Below are 19,380 nucleotides of genomic sequence, written 5' to 3'. Positions count from 1 at the left end.
ATAACCAGTCGATAATTAAGTTTAAAATCCTCCGCCGTAATGCTTAATTCATCTGGAGCAGATTAGAGCGACTCGTAGAAAGAGTTTTATTTAGTCCCTTGTGGACAGCTGCGAAGGAATTTCACGTCACCGGATGAAACCGTGGCAAGAAAGGATCGTTCGGCGAAGGAAGCTAATTGAATTGAGTGAATGGAGGAAGAAAGATTTTATGGATGTCGAGTCTGTATTACAGTACGGATTGTGGGAGAGCGGCGGAGCCATGGTGAACATTTTGCATGGTAATTGAATGATGAACAATGCAGTGTGTGGCGAAATATGCAAGAGAGACTGATATTCGCATTTTCCTGTGAGATTACGGTACTAGTTTGATTAGCATCGGCTGAACCAGTGGCTGAATAAATGGACTCGCTTACTTTCACTCGAAATGGCATTTCACATAGTGGTATGTAAAACAGAATGTACCTATTTTCGGCGAAAAAAAGAAATAGTCGTTTCAGACATTATTTGGGGGGATAGAAATTAATTTTCTCTAGTGCTTAGGATGCAAAACTATCACCATTATAAAAAAATAAAAAATCAGTGTATTCGAGGGGATGAGTTGTGAAAAGGAATTGAATTGCTGAAAGCCTCGATGGTTGTGCTGCCTGAAATAAATGGCTTCAATTAATTCTCTATACAGCTGTCATCTTTGTGCTCCCTTTGTAGTGGCTTTAAAGAAAACCAAATAATGTATGATTGATGACTATATTCTTTTACTAATTGGGGTATTGATTAAGGAAAACCTCTACATTTAATCAATTAGGTCTTTTCTGAGATGAATAAATTTGACTTATGGTGTATATAACATAGCCTTTCGCGATTGTATTCTATTGATAGATTGAACGGTTGACTTTATGCTAGTAAAAAACTTATAAACCTCAACACGTTGACATTCTTTCGCAAAGAAATTCGCCTTCTCATTTCTCTTTTTCACTAATGTTGTTAGTATAACTTGCGTTGAACAATGTAATCAGTGATTTATCACTTAATTTGTACGAATGAAGGCAATTATCCCCGTAAAAGATAGTATTTACTTAACATTTAAAAATTTATTTCCCAAGTTTATAAGCGTTCTCTTGTGACTTGCTGTTCAACATTGGTCCCACTGTCCTGCTTTGAAGAAATACGCATGATTTCATGGAAGCCAGTTACTTTGTGGCATGAAGTACCTGGGCACTTTCAGGGAAAACTTCTATTTTAATTGGACCGGAAAGATTCGGTGGTGACTTTGAGGAATTCCAATTATAAGTTAGCCCCAGCCTTAGAAGGAAAATGGAAGCCAGATTGCAGTTTTTTGTCCTCTATTAAAGTCTTTTAAAGCCTTTTAATCGCGATTATGTGACTTGATGAGGAGAATTATTAGATCTAAAATATATCACACTTCAGTTTTTGAGATGAAGTCTGTTTTATTTAACTTCGAGAACTTTTTCGCCCCAAAAACTGCACTCGGTGAAGGCGTATATTTTATACTTCCTAACTAATTAACGGGAATTTTATTACCCTGCTTCTTGTGAAAAATGTGTCTCGACGACTTTGAGATATCACTTGACGCGCGAAATTACAGTTTACCTTTGAGAAAAAAAAATAGATTGCATTACGAATAAGGTTCAAAGCTTTTGACTCAAATGATATTTTATTTCCGTGTTTTAATGCTCATAATGAACTTTGTGGGTATCTCTCTGCGCAGCTGCTTGAATGCATGAGGTTTTAGTTTTCTTTGAGATGAAAACGTGAAAACAAGGTGAGGCGAAGTACAAAGTATTCATTTCATAAAAGGCAATCGAGTCTTTTCTCGCATGTGACCCATTCATGGTACTTTACGTATTGATGTTGGTTCATGGTTGGAACGTATATTCCCACTCCGAAGAGTTCATATCGACCCTTTATTATAATTCTACACTATCATGTATATCAACATATTTGAAGAACTCGACATGAAACAGGATCCTATGATTGAACCCATGAACTTAATTTTTGAATACTTGGTACTTAGATCCTATGTTGTAGTGGTGGAGAGTTTAACAGGTAAAAATTTTAGCATTAAATATTCACTCTTCAGGCGTCATGCTACTTAGATCGGCCTCGGATCAACGCATGCCTTCATTCAGAACGACAGAGCTCCATCTCTCATCCACGCTTTGATATCTGCCATTCCGAGGAGCTCAGTTCGGCAAATGATCCTTTCTCCTTTTTGTTCTCGTGAAGAATGGGAGTTGGGGGAAAGGGACGTTTGGACATAACCCGGCTCTCACTCGGTCCCAGCGTGAATATAATGGATGCTACCCCAGAAAACCATTCCCCGCACGCCGCCGCAGACGGCAATTGGCCAAATATCGCCAAGATAGGGAGAGACTTAGACTCGATCCCGGAAGTGGTACGGTGAAGAATAGGCTAGGACGAATGATTTTGACGATATATCTGAGAATTACTAAAGGATCTGTAATAAGGGATCACGAGATATATCGCTCCAGAAGTATAAGAAACGACCGATATCCACTGTAACTCTAAGGTACCATCAAAGGGGCTTATTCGACAAGGAACGACGGGTTACTTTCAACCCGTTTCACTTTTATATCAGGGATTATTTATCCATCAATACGTTTAATTTTCGCTTTAATTAAAATAAACTATTTTCCATGAATTACTTGCACTACTCAAAATATCTAAAAACCATCAATGATATTCTTCCATCAAAAACACCGTACAAGGGACTGCGCTGGTAGGGCGATTGCACGTCCTCCGCACCACAAGTTTAAGTCATTTCTGATCGTAAGTTGTAAGTTTAAGGTTAGAAGCAATCTCATTAACTACTCCATCTCAATTGATTCTCCCGCCAAGTGTGTACTGCGGAGAGACAGCCAGAGAACTCGCCGAATGGCTTTAGCATTGTCATGTCTTGACCTTAATTCCGATAAAAGAGTATTTTTTTTATTGAACCGTGGCTAGAGTGTGAAATAGAGTGAAACATTACGTGCATTCCAATCAAAACAAAATAAGCGACATACTGACTCCTGGAAACGTTCTGATCCATGACAACGCCCCTCATTTCAACGATAATGCAGCCCAACTGCTCCTGGAGCAATTGCAACGGGACATTTTTGATCATCCACCGTGCAATGTCGACATAGTGCCGTGTGATTTCCACCTTTACGCTGAATTGGAGAAGTGGCTTCGAGGGAAGCGTTTTCAAACAGGCGATGAGCTTGAGGGCAAAGGCAGAATTCGTGGAAAGTCATTGGTGGCAACAACCTATGAAGAAGGATTAGTAAAGCTTGACCACAAGCACGACTAATTCCTTAATCGCCGGGACGATTATGTCGAAAAGATACCATAAGTGTGCTCAACATTTAGCAATGAAATAATTTTTAATAAATCACTTCGTCTTCTGTTCATGACCCATCGGAGGTTGAAAAATAACGGCCCTCGTAGATTGAAACTCAGTCAAAGTGCAGCATGCCATGGAGTAAAATAATGCCAGTAATGCGATGTCTCGCCACAAAAGTTACAATAATTCTACAATTTTACACGTGAGGTTGTTGCGGGGAAAATAAAAATTTTCGCAGGTCTCGGGTGCTAAAAATATTGAGATCGAAGGACTCTCTGCAATCTAGATAGAAGCACCCCTATGTATAAGTATGTGCAATTGCCTCATGACAATTAAGCAAATTCAAACTGATTTTTTACAGCATCAGTAGTTTAAAGAACGCTTATTAAGTTACAATGAACTGAAACAAATCCTGAGTGATGATCCGTTAAATATAGACAAAATAATTGTTTTATTTTATGAGGTACATCTGCCATCAAAATAAGCACAACAATAAAAAAATACGTATAGAAAGTCGAAATGATATTATAAACTAACCAGAAATTAATAATAAGTCAAAGAAATAAATAACGAAGGTGCTAATCGATTGATACAGTCGATTCACTTGAAGAGCAAACTCTAATATCACAACTATGGAGTCAAGATAATGCAGACGCATCAGAATCAGAGGGAGGAACTGGAGAAAATAAAATCAAGTGGACTTGAAGTGGGTTAGAATAAAACAGCGATAACAAAAAGCAACCGAGTATAAAGGGCAGACCGTTACTATAAAAATAAATACGGAAAAATATTTTACAGCGAAGAATCACATCCTAGGATAAGAAAGTTCGACATCCAGATACAGGAGGAAGGCAAGAAAACGGTGCTGTGTCTTTCAGGTGAGCAGAAACCGTAGTATTTGAGAGTAACTGGACATCACTCTAGTTTCTGGGGATAATAGGAACGAAACCCTTGGGTCGGGTTCGCAGGATACACTCCTGGAGCAGGGACTATAAGCGATCAGCTTTTCTCCTCTGCCACCAGAAGGGGAAGGACGGGAAGGAACAAGGAAAGGAGGCGCCGCCGCGATTAGAGCCCGACGACGCCTCCAGGGAAAGGACGGGGAAGGAAGGGAAGGGACGAGGATTCCCGTACCGTCACAAGGCGGGCGGGCCCTACTATAAGCGAAACCAAGCATACGCAATTAATATACTAACGACCTTGGAGGATTATTCTATGAGGAAGAATAATCCAACGATCAAATCGTTAGATAGTTTCTGGGGATAGACGATCGGTAAAGTAGAACGGGGAAAAAAGGGCCAAAAAAATCTCGGCAAAAAATATACTTCTCCCGCAAAATTTCCGCTTCTCGCCAAAAAAATTTGGCATCTATCCCCAGAAAGCATTTCCGGACCGAAATTTTTGCAACATCCGCGCCTTATTTTCAAAAGCATAATTCACGAAAAAAACCTCTAGGTACGGACAAGTTTTATCTCACTCCGTTCCTCTCCAATTGCTTAAATAACGCGTGCATGTTCTTATTCGTTTCGCAAGCATCATGAAACGTTTAACATTATTACACAAATCAAATTGACACAAATTTTATAGGCAATTGTTATTACTTGACGCGACTTGGTAATTACTCATGAAGAAAATTCAAGAGCGGCGACATCCACCATTATTTCGCAAGTCAAATTAAAAATTAATTATTTGCAAACACAATTGATAAGTATTCAGGACGAAAATCGGGAGAGGCGACCGAACGCCACTATTTTCATCTCATGTATCCTTTGCTCTTTATTATCGCGTCGTGAAAGAGAATTGTTGTTTACCATTGTTTGACTCTCATTGCTTCCTCCCGTCGTCAAGGGGAATTCTTACCATACCTTCATATTGGATTTATATATACCAACGCTAGGTACCTGCGAACATATTGCTTGACAATTAAGCATTCTTCAAAATTATTTTTCAGCAATTAACGACACGGTGTGAACCGGAGTTTAAGCCCCTTGTCGCATTGGCGGCGGTTTCTAGAACTATTTAGGAAAAATAAAATATATAAATATAATAATATATGTATTTAATATAAAATATCTATCCACGTAAGATCGCCCGGGCGGGTTGGGTAGGACGGGTTGCACCAAAAGGAACGGGAAATCGTTTTATCAATGGTTTCGATAATGTTTTTTCGCAATAAATAGTTCCAGATACCGCCGCCAATGCGACAAGGGGCTTAAACTCCGGTCGCGCCAATGACACGTCTTATCCTGGATATCTAACAGCTTTACCTCTAAGAAGGTGATTAGATTTATGTTTAATTGTAGCAATTAGTTTTCTAAAAAGGACCTCTGGGTCAACCAAATAAGCTAATAGACTCCCACACAGGCAACACCGAGAATAGAATTCATAATTTGGGTGCAGCGCTTCCTTCAGGTAGTACGTAAACAAATGTGATACGCAGTTTATTCCGCAAGTCCTTCCGTTGGAAAAATAAAGTTATTTAAGACTACATGATATGCTTCAGAAATATGTACACGGTAAAGCTTAAACTTTCGACCTAACATCCTCATTAAATCGTAACGTGAAGCTTTTACGCAGTGGAGGGCTCCATATTATCAATAAAAGACTTTGTTACTTTCACAATATATTTAAAAAATTCCGAACGGCTTCGGCTTTTACTCCATTATCAAATACAGGAATAGTAATTAGTAAATAATTTCTCTAATTGATAATTGTGTAAAAGACGAAACCGGTCGGACTTTATTAAATATATTGTAGAGGTAATAAAGTGCCTTTTATTGATAGTACCTAACAACATCTTTGACAATTTGTCAACATATAACACTACAATTTATCTTATATGAGGTTAAAGAATATTTTTTTTCAAATTCGATTGAAGTTTTCCTAGAAATGCAATGAAAAGACCCCAAGTATTTACATGCAGCGTGTGAAAATTATTGACCCAAAAAAACATTATTTCTCCCCCTTCATCGTCAAGAGTAGGCGAGGGCGGCACTTGACCCGAAGAGACATTTTTGTGTTTGCGAAAAGAAGATCAGAATTCTGCGAGAATTTATCCAATACTCTGGGTCACTCTTTCATGGAAAATTATAACCAGAGAATTATTGAAGAGCAGCTCATATAAATGAAAAACGAAAAGAAATGTTTTTGGAATGAAGAATTCAACATAAAGAACAAGGAATCGATTTTTCAAGATTTTATCCAATGTGGCATTCGTTTCGGGCGACTGACTACTTATTATGAAGTTACATTCTCCGTACATTAAGGGTTAATTTCCCATTTAAATCATTATACTTTTGCCAATGGGGAAAATATGCATGGCGAAATAATAAATAACAATTCCCGAGAAAACCTCAAGTCTGTGTGGGCTATAAACAACCAACCAGGAAAATTGCGAACAAATGTTCTGAGCAAAATAAAACCAAAGAAATTCATTTCAAACTGGTATTTACCACTTATCGATCGTTAGCTAGACTCTCTGGAGAAAAAAGTCTTATAATTCCTTATTATGGACCTTCAACAATATCGTTATCACATAAAATCTGCTTCAAAAGCCAAATACATATTTTTTTACCACTGGTTAGTAAACTGTTTTTATTCATCCTGTTTATTCATATTCAAATGTTACATTTAGCAAACGGTTTCTACTCTTTTAACGTTGGTGCACATGTTTAACTTCATATCGAGGTGTATTACTGCAAAATTTACATTAAAAAGTAGCATTGGATATAGGAATGGAAGTTTTCAAATCTGTTTAAGGAATGAGTTGAATGATACTTTGAACTTAAATAAGTCTTTCAAAATAGTTTTGAAATATATTCTCTATTAATTTGTTCTTTGCGCTTTTAATCCGTTGTAACTCATTAACTCTGACGTTGTAAGGTTGAGGATACGGTTTATTTAATTTTTTGATAAAGTTGATTATTGCATTAAGTTTAACACATCTCAATTGAATGAGCTCCTTTTTTGGAAAATATTAGGACATATCAACCTAAGTTAATTTTCAAATTCCCCTCAAAATCAACATAAATTAACTTAAATCTGCACCTCGATTTTAAATCATTTATGTCAAAAATTATGTCATGCGTTCCCGAAAGAAAAGGTTGATGTGGAGATAGGAGCTATCTCAAAGGTCCAGTCTTGTTATCTTCTTACGAATTGAGGAAATAGTTTCTGGGAAAAAAAAGTTTTCAGGACAGGAGGAAGTTTAGAGGAAAACATTTTTAGCTCCGGAAATGTTCAAAACTCATAGGAACAGCGAGGAAATGAACCCGAGATACTGTTTTCAGTTTTTCCGGGAAAAAAGATCGCAGCTAGAGTTATATTTTATTTAATAACGAAGGACGGAATTTTCCGTGGAAAGTTTTCGTTCACGCAGCTAGTGAGAATTAAAAGATACACTTGGATAGCTTATATTAGTAGCAACTCATGACCATTGGTCAGTTACGTGGAAGTAATGATCTCCGAGTGATTTTTTTTTAAAGAAGCGTCTTGAATTATTTCGCTCTCTTTTGATTGCAATTTCATTTGAGGGCTTCAGACCTCGCAATATAGATTTTTCCGATATCTCTCTCTCTCTCTTTCGATATTATTTCAGATCCCGAGCACGAAAGAAAATGATTGGAACTTAATGGACCCTGAAATGGATATATTTTTTTTAATTCAAGCCTTCCATGAGAAATTGCTTTATGCTAATAAATCCATATTATTCCTTTCAAAATAAGGGTAGCACTAAATATTTTTAAGAAATGAGTTTTAGAATTCGTTATTCATAATCTATCGAAATTGAGCAGAAACGTCCTTTAAGTTATTGTATCTCCAAAATAAGTAATGATATCATATTGAAATAAAAGCTAGATGAAAATTCGGAATTATTAAGATTAAAACTAAGCGTGATTCTATAATTCTTTACCACAAATAATGAAAAATAAATAATTTCTTGTAGCTTTCGATAAGTTTTTTGATTAGATTTCAATTTTTTCTTCTTTCGCCATCTTTTTGATTAATTTTTTAACCATCTTAATGGCTTTAACCAAATATGTAGGTGTGATACAACGGCACGTGCCAGTTCTTATTTTTTAAATGATCAAGCATTAGCATAAGTTTCAGCATATAAAAATAGCAATGTTGAGGGTAAAATTTTCTCGGGATTCTCACGGGGTTAAATTGTCCATATTATCCAACGTTTCGAGCTCCGACTCCGGGATCATCTTCAGGGCTGGTGAATTCAGTTTTTAGGAACGCTTCACGAAGAAGGCCATAACGAGAGAGCTGAAGAAAAAGAATTTCAATTGAGTTTCTCGGTGGGAATCCCGAAAAAAGTTTACCCACATTTAAACACCGGGAAAGCATCAAATCTTACAATGATGTTGTTGAATATTATAATAAAGCATGTGCACCACCACCATGCAAAAAAAATGCTTTCTATCAGTTTGCGAAAATACCATATCCTTCTGCAACGTAGTGAATGTGTTGCCAGTATTAATAGCTTCCACCACCAACGAATTTTTATATCCGGCAGAAAATTCAATGCGATAGCAAAAGTAAATGGAAGGGAACTCCACTCTTACATGCACATCTTCTTACAATTAGTAAATAATAATAAGGTATAATATATCAACCATGTATCGTTTTAAGAATTTCCAATAATATCCTCTCGCCAACAAAGCTGAATCTTGACAGAAGTGTTGCGTTGGATATTTAAGCACCCACCACCATCCATATTTCAAGAGATATTGTGCCATTTCCAATAGCTCCGTCACCTTTTTAGTTAGTTGTGTTACACTGGAATGTATGCAGCTTATGAGTATTTAATAGAGAATTTTCATGAGTTATATGTTTTTCTTTCAATTTGTTAGCATAGAATATGCACACCTGTAAGCACCACCACCATATTATAAAAGTTATGTAGAGATTTGAATTTCGAAGCACCTCTCACCATCCGCATAATAGGAAAAATTAAACCATTTTAAATAGCATCCGCCACCAAGGAAGGTACATCAGTATTTTAGATTGGAAAAGGGTGAGGAATAGGAAACAAGGTGTGAATACATGACACATATTCTTTCTTAGTTGGTTACCATTGTTTTAAAACTGGAAGAACGAAAAATTTGAAATTTGGAATAATTTACTGATTCTTTAACAAACAGCAACATGACAATTGAATGTGAAGAAAAAAATTCATATGAACAGTTTGAAAAAAATTCTATTTTATCTGAGACTAGTAGATATTAGGAGAATATTACGTAAGCTTAGGTGAATAATTAGTGAAAAGACATGCAAAGTTTACTTTGATTTTGGAGTGATTCGTTTACATTGTTAATTCATTTAATTTAATCTGGTCCGTATTTGGTCACTTACATAACTATACAATACACATGGTATTTAATGCATACATTTTCATGCAATTGCGTTATGAGTGACTTGATGCTTAGTTCATCAAAATCACCTCTCGTAGAAAAAAAAACTTGGATATGCAAATGAGATTTTCGTTTTTATTTTGTAAGTAGATAAATTATAGCACCCTGATAATTTCATGCCACTTTATTAAAACATGATGTTTCTTGGTACTCCGAATGTCAGCATTGTTTTCCAAAAGGTAGAGACTACATAACTCGTCTGTGATAAGAAATCTAGCGGGTGCAATTCCTTTTGAATCATCGTAGTTGATGGAGAGTGTAAGTTTTTCCGTTGCCTGATAAGCAATTTTCGAAGAATTTAATATTTGGGCTAACAATTGCAGTGCCAGGCCGAAAATGGTATACAGTTATGATGAAACGCAAAGATATTATAATCTTGCGAATATAAAATATATATATAAATATCTGAAATCATGAATTTTGATTTTAAAATATTTTCGCAAAAAATTTTTTTGTGCGTGGATGCAGGATTTTTTTCCGAAATGTGAAAAAATATGATTGTTTTGCTGTATATTTAAAATGTAGGTGGCTGTAACTCGAAAATTCAAGTCGGGAATATGACCTTCCAAAAAGCATTCAATTTTTTTTAAAACCTCTTTGCAAGGGGTAACACGAGGTGACATGTGGTGCTCACATCATCAATGTTACGAAATGACTTTTTGGACTAAAATCATTTTGAGATATCCCAAAGGATGTATTCTCAATTGACCGATTCATCACGTTAATGGAAGGTAAATCGGGTAAGCATGATTACGCTCGAAAATGGAGCGACTAGGCTGAAGTGATCCATCAAATTCTTCCGTGATCAGTTGAATCTTTATCGAAAAAAAAATCAATAGACGCATTTGCATGCTCCAAGTTTTTTCTTCTGTCATAGTTGAAAAATGCTTAAGATTGGTGAAAGGTGAATTTGATTCTTCAAACAATGGAAGTTTTCAGTCTCAAACGAAATTTCGTAATGAGGTCACTCGGGAAAATAACACCATTAAGACGGGTTTGGCACTTTTTCGACAAACTTTATGGGATAAATTAAATCTATATAATCATTTTGTATCTATAATTTTAATAATAAAGCATTTAAATTACAAGAATATCCGAGGAACTGAATAAGTTTTGGCAAAATGATGTAATCTGTCATTACCCAAGTGATTTTTTTTTGTTAAGCTACTACTACTCTTTGAATATTTTTCAGTAATCACGAAAAAACTTTGCATTGCTGTAAAATACACAATTTAATTATTAGTTAATTAATTGTTTTTCCCTCAGTAGCAATTCCGTTCTCCCTTCAAGTAATGCACATTATCGCCGAAAAAGCTCGGATTAATGACTTCGAATCTTATGGAAACGTGCCAATCCATTTAAATATCAGCATCTGGCTTTTCTTTACATCATTACACATTTTCATTATCATTAAATGTTATGCAAAAGATAACACATTGTGGTTCCCTGTGTTACTTGTGCACTCTAATCATGTTTCTTTTGGCCAGTTATTGCTATAAGAGGCTATATTTGTAAGCCGCTCTGTGTTATTAACCCCAGTAACCTTACATGTAGAGGCAACAAATTTCGTGAACCTTAGCTTAAGTTCAGTGCAACACTGTTTATGTCCTTAGCTGCTATTATGGGCTGCATGAAAAACATACCCCCATATGCGTATCAGGCTTAGCTATGTAAAATTTTATTATAGTTGGGTTAAAACTCAATTAAACCAATGATAACTATTCACACAAACCAACTGTGGAAGCCTCAGTCTGTCGAATATTAGTCTCTTGTGGAGAGTTACAATTGGTTTACATATATTTAAACATGAGCGGTTTATTAAACGTTTGTATTGAGAAGTTTTACACGGTCAAATACAAAATTTGTAATGTGTATTAATTTCTGGAAATAATTATTGTTGTACTGAACTGGTCGCTTATCGTAATTCACGGAACTAGCTTCCTCCACTTATATTTCGTGTGAGACATACTTAAAACTTAAAAAAGACCTCAACCATTATAAGCAGTCAAAAGCGTTGAATTTCGCGTGCTTATGCTACTCACCGATGGCGTCAAGGTTCCTGATCATGGCCTCCTGGTTCATGAAGGCTCCTGGTTCCCGGAATCGCATGGCTCCACTGCTGCTACCGCCACCGCCGCCTTCACTGTTGACCCTCGCGCCCCCTGCACCCGCCGCCGACTCCGCTGGGACTTCGCCGTTCTAGCGGGAGAGAAGGGAAAAGATTCACAGTTATGAAATCGTTACTCGGTTAGGTTGATGTGGGAAAAAATGTAGGCAATGGAGCAAATGAAGTCGTTGCTTGACTTGCGATATATCCATGGTGACACATAAACTACAAATGGTAATTTCCATACATTAATATAAAACTTTACTACCAACCTAATTACATCAAAATTTAATGCACAAAATAAATTCCACTGAGGGAAAAGTAGCAATTCTATTCTCATGCAGTGACTCCTCTTTCAGTAGGCGGTTTTTGGTAAATTAATTGACCTTTTCATAAAAAATTTAAAATTTATATGCGACAATGCTAACGAAGGGAATTTAGTGATTCCATTCTCGTGTAAGTGACTTCATGGAAATTTCAAAATTAAATGTGTGACAGTTCCACTGAAGGAAAATTAGCAATTCTGTTCTCCTGTAGTGGCTTCAATTTCAGTTGGTGGTTTTTGGTCATAGTAGAACTTTTCGTGGAAATTTCAAAATTTAATTTGCAACAATTCCACTGAGGGAAAAGTGGCAATTCCATTCTTCTATGGTGACTACATGGAAATTTAAAATTTAATATGCAAACATTCTGAAGGAACAGCAGAAATATTATCCCCCTCTAGTTTCTTCAAGTAATGCACATTATCGTTGAAAAATATCAACTTGATGACCTTGCATCTTATTACAACGTTCCAGTTCCGCTTAATTTAGCATTAGCATGTAGCTTTTCTTTATATCAACTCGTAAACAAAAGATGAACCGATAACATAACGGTTTACAAGGGAAAACCGTTAGCCTTCCTCGGAATTCGAAACTATTCCTCTGCAGAGGAAGGAGGTGCTTTGGTAGTTTCATTGGTAGAACGTGCGGAATTCAGGGGACCGTTGATCGGATCACGGTCAAGGTGGCCAATGATTTTTTCTCTGCGGAATGTTTACAATATATGTGCACTTGTGGGTAACTCCGGAAAAGTACGTCGTTGGCTAGTAATGCCCTTCAATAATTATAAATATTATCTTTTAACTGTACTTGAGGACTTGCGGTGGTCTTCCGAGAAAGGTGCTGGAATATTGTCAGTTGCGTACATGATCTTGGTGTTTTAATTGCATGTGAATAAATGTACCCTGTGTAAGGCAACAAAATAAGACTTTGAAATTATATTTTTAAATGAAATACGCCAAAAAATTATTCTTACCCTTTCTTGTTTGTGACAGTTTTGTTATTTTCTTTCGGATCAGTTTTAGTGGTTAGAGTCCGGAAGGTTATTTATTAAGATTTAGATTAAAGAGCCTAAAATATTTTATATCACCTTACGAAACGTAAAATAACCAAAACTATGTCAAACCTATAAAAATTTGAGCAACGCTAATGACGCCTGATAAAAGTAAATTTTTATCCTTGCAACCTACCGCTCGTTTCACCAATCATGGGAAAAAAGAATACTATATTTTGTGGAGAGGAATCGATGGCCTTTCTGACTGACGGTTTCAGTGCTTTATCGATCTACTCTTGCGATTGTTTATCGTTTTGCCTTTATCGACGTCTTAAGGACTCCCATCACGAACCTTACTATCTACGTCTTTCGTAATGCTTTCCGTCCGAGAAAAATCGTCTGAGTCGGGAGTACTTTGCTTCCACAGATTAAGTTGTAAAATAAGAATCAATCTCTGTCTCTCGACCATTGAACTTCCTACCTCTTTCCCGAATTGATCGTAAAAAAATCTCCTTATAAATGGATTAATGTTAGAGCCTCAACTGATTCATACTTCAAAAAGCCTTTAACGGAGGAAGGAAACAATGCACTGGGGAAAATATCATGTGTAATAAAATACGTAAAATTATAAGTCTTCTGTCATCAATATTCAATATATCAAGTGTCACGATGATGATAAAATTTATATTTTTTTCTTAATTGTGTTGTGCGATCAGCGATTGAATTTAATTTCGCCACATTTAAGCTACAAATAAAGAAAAGCTATCATTTATTAGATATCTAAATGAAGGTCAGATATTGACTTAATCTACTAAGTTCATAAAAATATTATTATTTATCATACCCATGCGTATGCATTTTAAAGCCCACAGTTTTCAATATTGTCTCAGTTTTATTTGAATTTCCTACCTTCTGTGGCGTATGAATAAGGTGAACTTTCAATAAGTAAACTTTTTATCTTTTTAAACTTCACATAGCTTGCAAAAGTGGTGTGGCAGAATGGTAGTGATGGGAAACTTAGTACTAATTTCTCAGCGACAGTAGCAACTTCTCTTGGTTGCTTTATTCTTATTAATATATTTGTGTGATCACATTTCAGTATTAGTAGTACCGGTGAAATAGTAGCATGTAATTTTGTAAAATAAGTCAATGCAACGGAATGAATAACACTATTCAAAATTCACGAACTCATGATTAATTTTGTGGTATTCCATTGTATGTTTTCTTGGATATTACACTATTATTTATACCACTTCTATTTTACGGAGCGCGACCCGGGTTTCGGTGAATTATCATCATCTTCAGGCGCAAATTATGATTTTAAATCAAAATTTCATTAATAAATATATATGTCATAAAACTCATAATTTGTGCCTGAAGAATACGATAATTCATTGAAACCCGGGTCGCGCTCTGAAAAATAGAAGTGGTATGATTAACTGTGTAAAATTGGGAAAACTTATGAATAAAATTTCTCTAAGTTTCAAGGAATTACTTTTCTGCAATACCTTCGTTAAACAATTATCTGCATCATTATAATTTATTAACGGCTAAGTTAAAAATATCTGTGTCCCTGTAATTTTAGTATTTCGAGACTTCAACAACTCTTGTTAATATTTTCGAATTTAATTAACGGTAGAGCGAATGATTCGTAGACATATATTTTTGAGTGTTTTTTGTCACCAAACTCACGTTCAACGTGTAATGGTTGCAGTACTACTAATATTGCAAGGTATCAGAGTCCATGTAAGCGGCATGTTCTTGGTAATATTGAATTCTGTGGTATACCGTCTCGGTAGAAACGGAGAGGGGATCACGAACGCTGAACGGGGTAGGCGTTGGAGACAATAGGGTCCAACTTGAAACTCCGCTCCGTTATAAGACTACGCTCGCCCGAGCTACAAATGGATGAGGAATAATTCATCAAGGTGACTTCAAACTAAGAGCAGGTGTGATGGGATGAAGTACGTTTTGTCTCGCCCTTCGAAATACCGTGAATGATGGGCCTTTGTGTTGTAAGTGAGAGGATGGAATTGGGGAAATGAGTTAAAGACGCCCGTGTGATTAGTCAGTCACGCAGCCTTCCAGTGGAATTCAACAGGAGGATGGTGAAATATGCACGTGAGAATGGAGGCGTTCGGATATTACGTGCCAAGTCGAGGCGACCGCTGGCTAAGCGAGTGCAAATGTGGTATTGAGTTTCAAGGGTGGGATTACGTTCCGATCTGTTATTTTCTTTATTGTTAAGCCATAATTAATTCTCCAACACGCGCTGCATATGACGGGAATATTGGGACGTGCGCAGATAACCTGATACAATGAAGAACGTAGGTGATTTTCCCATGCTCAGGAATTTACTAAGGACAAGATTAGCCATCTAAATTTAATGCTTGTCATGTAAATCCTTCATTGGAATCATTTGGCCTAAAAATATGTTATTTTTATGAACTTTTGCATAAAGTTCAGTTCAAATAATAAAGTCGATTTCTGCTGTAAATCCAGGATTCATTAAAATTTCAACTCTTTATGGATGCTTTTATTTTAATTGCATAATTTCCAAGGAGATCCTAATTTAGCCATTACTAATTTTAAATTGACACGTCCAGTTGTATTTCAAATACCGCCGGTTACTTTGAGATTTATGTATAATACGATCAAACATTACAAGATCGATATCCATTTGGCCGGCCAGTTAAAATTGCGAAGAGTATTTCGACGAAGTGTATGACTTCGTCAAAAACTCTTTTGTTGTATTTTAAAGGCGCATTACTAATTTGAAAATAATACGTCCGGTTGTATTTCAATTACCCCTGGTTATTTCGAGGTATGCATTTGATACTATCCAATGTGACAAGATCAAAATCAATTTGGTGTGGTACTTTTAGTTGTTAAGTGTATGGCTTGGATGAAAACTCTTTCCTTGTATTTTAGAATACGTAATTTACAATTAAAAATACTTAATCTCTGCTTTCAAAAGGGGCAAATTATATTGTCATAAAAAATTAACTTCTGATGGGTTGAAGGTATGAAGCAGCAGAATAAAAAGAGCTGCCTCTATTACTAGGGCGTGAAGGACCGAAGTCCCCACTCATTATATAATCAGGTTCTAAATAACAGTGCTTAATGAATTTATTGGCTAAACATATTCAACTTGTGATACATCATGTAAAATTTATGTATTTCCAAATGACCTCGTGTTCTTTGTTTGCCAGTCGCTGATATGAATATAATTTTACATCCTGCTCCGGTTGTCGAGAAATAGAACACAACTGAAGCCTAGAAATGATGAGTGTGTAGCTATTCAGCTTGAGTGTTACAATAGGAATTAAGTGGAGTATTTGAATGTTAGCGTATTGACTTATTTTGACGTGGGAGCACGCTTAAGCTTCTGGTGGCAAACAAATTAAATCTGGGAACACTAATGGCGGTGGGTTACAGGGTTGCAATTGTATTATTGTCGTATTTAGGATTATTTGGCAAATAATTACGTGCTCCGCCAAAACATATTATTCACATGCAATACCGTGATTATGTTATTTTTATTCCACCGAATCATTTTACTTGTACAAATAAAATTCTATTTTCCCTCATTTTTTCAGCATAGCTGCGCATTTATCTTAGACATCTGTATTATCTATTGATCCATGCATCTCCAATATGAATGTTATACAGGCGTCTCTATGAATAAACTTTAAATATAGCAAATATTCTTTTCAATCTACCTAGATATATCAGTTTTATTGATAATGTCAACTTTTTGCGGAGAGACATCGTGAAACAACATATCGAATGGCAAAAAAAGTGCTGCCCACTTATTTTATTTATCAGCTTAAAACACGTGATTCGATTGCTACGTACCTGATGATGATTGTGAAGCAATCGAAAAACGTGTTGTAAGCTGTTGAAGTAAGTTTTATTGAGCTTGGGGTACTCGACCGGAACTGATTCATGATGAAGTCTTAGCCCAAGACTGAACCCGTTCAGTATTCTAATCCACAGTTTCCTTAATGGGAATAGGTGAAGCACTCGAACGATCCGAGTTTGAAGTTCGGTACGGAGTGTCGCGACTTACTTTTCTCGAATGGTCGACCCTGGCACTTATTCCTCTTTGTCGCTTGCCTCTTAATGAGGCGCAAACACACTCTGAAAAAGAACATTTCCTCCCGAGGTGTCCGTCATGAAGAGAAGATCTCTCTCTCTCTCTCGTAACCGTGACGACGGTGGAACGAAATTGGTACGAAGACCAGGGAAGAATTGAATGGAATCCGAAATAGATTGAAACGAATGGATCTTTTAAAAAATAAAAAAAAAATATACTTATTTCTCCGCAAAGTGCTCTTTAGAAAGACTTTTGATGAGTGTGGCGTGAAAAGATCGCGCGAGGAGCGGATGAGGCTCCAGGCGTGGAGGAGAGGGAGTTTGCGGGCGTAACAGATTGCTTCCTCTCTTTCTCTCTCGGTGCGGCATCGGAAAAGTGGAAAAAAAGGAATTCCCAGAAGACGGATCTTTTTGCCCCCCCATCATTTTCTTTTCAATTCTATTTAACTCTCGCTCTATCTGCATTTTATTGCTTTTTGAGCAAAAATATGGGTTATCTATTTTTCCTCTCCTTATTCATTTGTTTACGGATATTCATATATTTCGCCGGCCTCGGCGAGGATAAGTCCTCTCCTGCCAAACAAATGGTCGCGGGTTCGAGTGGCGCTGGGCTAGGTAACCCCTATCTAGGGCATGGGTATATGTTCTCTTGTTCGTGTTATGTATGTATATCGCGCTAGGCTTAGATTGCTTGAACAATTGAGAATGGATATCTTTAAGAGCGACACAGAGAACATAATATTAGAGCCACACTATATTTCCAGGTCCGATAGAAGTGATAAATTAAGAGAGATGTTTTGCCGAACGGATAGATATGCGAATTCGTTTTTCCCCCGAACCATAAAGGACTTTAATAAACGCTAGTCCCAACTTCGTTTGAGCACTTAATTTTTTTTAGCTGTAAACGGCTGGTGTCCTAACACCCCCTGCCACACGCCTTTTAGGCGGCTTGCGGGGTATTATGTAGATGTAGATGTAGATGTTATCGTGTTGAAAATCCCGACGTAAAATGTCAATGTGAGCCGTTTTAGGTTGCGTGGGAATAATTTAAAAAAATAAAAATAAATAGAGATGAATAATCTCGAAGTTTATATTGTAAGTTGACGGGCATATCCTTAGAATATGCTAACCATTTAACTATTATTAGGGATATTTATTGCGTGAAATATAATAAACTAAAAAGGTAGGATTGTATCCCAGGAGCGTAGCGTAGCAAGCGCGAGAGGGAGCTGTTCCGACTTAGGCATAGCCATATGCCCGTTTTCATTTTAAAGGAATCATTGAAAGGTAATGTGGGAGTTAAATACCTCTCAAATTAGTATTAATAAAGACGTTTGTAGTGTTAATTTTTAAGATTTCACATAAAACTATCACAGTGTAGAATAATAACTATATGATTCCTCTTTATGTGAGGGAGATCATGGTAGCATTCTCGATCGTACAAAAGTAAGTATCGCAATCTCAAAGAAAGTAAAACATGATTCACAATCCTTCTTTTACAGGTAACCCTAAATTCCTTCCTGAAATTCCAACGAGATTGGTTTATTCCACGTCACCCATTATTTTTTTTGCATAACTTTCTCCTCAATCCATCGCCATCTTGGCAGAGAAGAAGATACCTATAAACCCAATATTTTCCCGCTCCTTCTGCTGCTGCTACTCCGAAATTCCAACATCCCTTCTGCAAGGCTGACATTTTTTCCCGAGATCATTTTTTTGCATTTTTTTAAAAGACTGTCTCACGCTGTGCAATTTATCGCTATCTAGGCAGAAAAGAAGATATCTATAGATCCACTCTTTTTTTTAGGCTCCTTCTTCTGCCACTACCAACACAGCTACTTCCCTTCTCTTTGACCCTCACCTGCCATAAAAACCTCCCAAAGTATGTCTTCTTTCATCGCCCCATTCATCTCGTACCACTTGCTACGTTCTTCCAGATGGGAAGGCTTTAGTCGCGTCTTCGATCACGCGAAACTTTTGCCCTCCGCAAAGAGAAAGCTCCGGTTGGTCGAGAGAGATTAAATGAATAATAAAGTAGGCAGGGCAAGATGTGAATGGAATACCGAGATTACGGAGCC

The 19,380-nt window shown here is 36.6% G+C and overlaps 1 protein-coding gene across 6 annotated transcripts in view; it reads right to left on the bottom strand.

Annotated features, from left to right (window-relative positions):
- Window positions 1-19,380, bottom strand: part of LOC124159109 (armadillo repeat-containing X-linked protein 4-like) — a 117,254-nt gene that overhangs the window by 39,695 nt on the left and 58,179 nt on the right. For all 6 annotated transcript variants that reach the window (XM_046534664.1, XM_046534662.1, XM_046534666.1 and 3 more), the window contains exon 2: window positions 11,826-11,982. In XM_046534664.1, the coding sequence (XP_046390620.1) occupies window positions 11,826-11,982 (157 nt within the window). The remainder of the gene's footprint in view (window positions 1-11,825; window positions 11,983-19,380) is intronic.

The sequence above is a fragment of the Ischnura elegans genome, chromosome 5 (genome assembly GCF_921293095.1).
Source record: "Ischnura elegans chromosome 5, ioIscEleg1.1, whole genome shotgun sequence".
In the NCBI taxonomy this organism is placed as follows: Eukaryota; Metazoa; Arthropoda; class Insecta; order Odonata; family Coenagrionidae; genus Ischnura; species Ischnura elegans.
The sequence above is the reverse complement of the archived record's forward strand: the minus strand, read 5'-3'. Positions and strand labels throughout refer to the sequence as shown.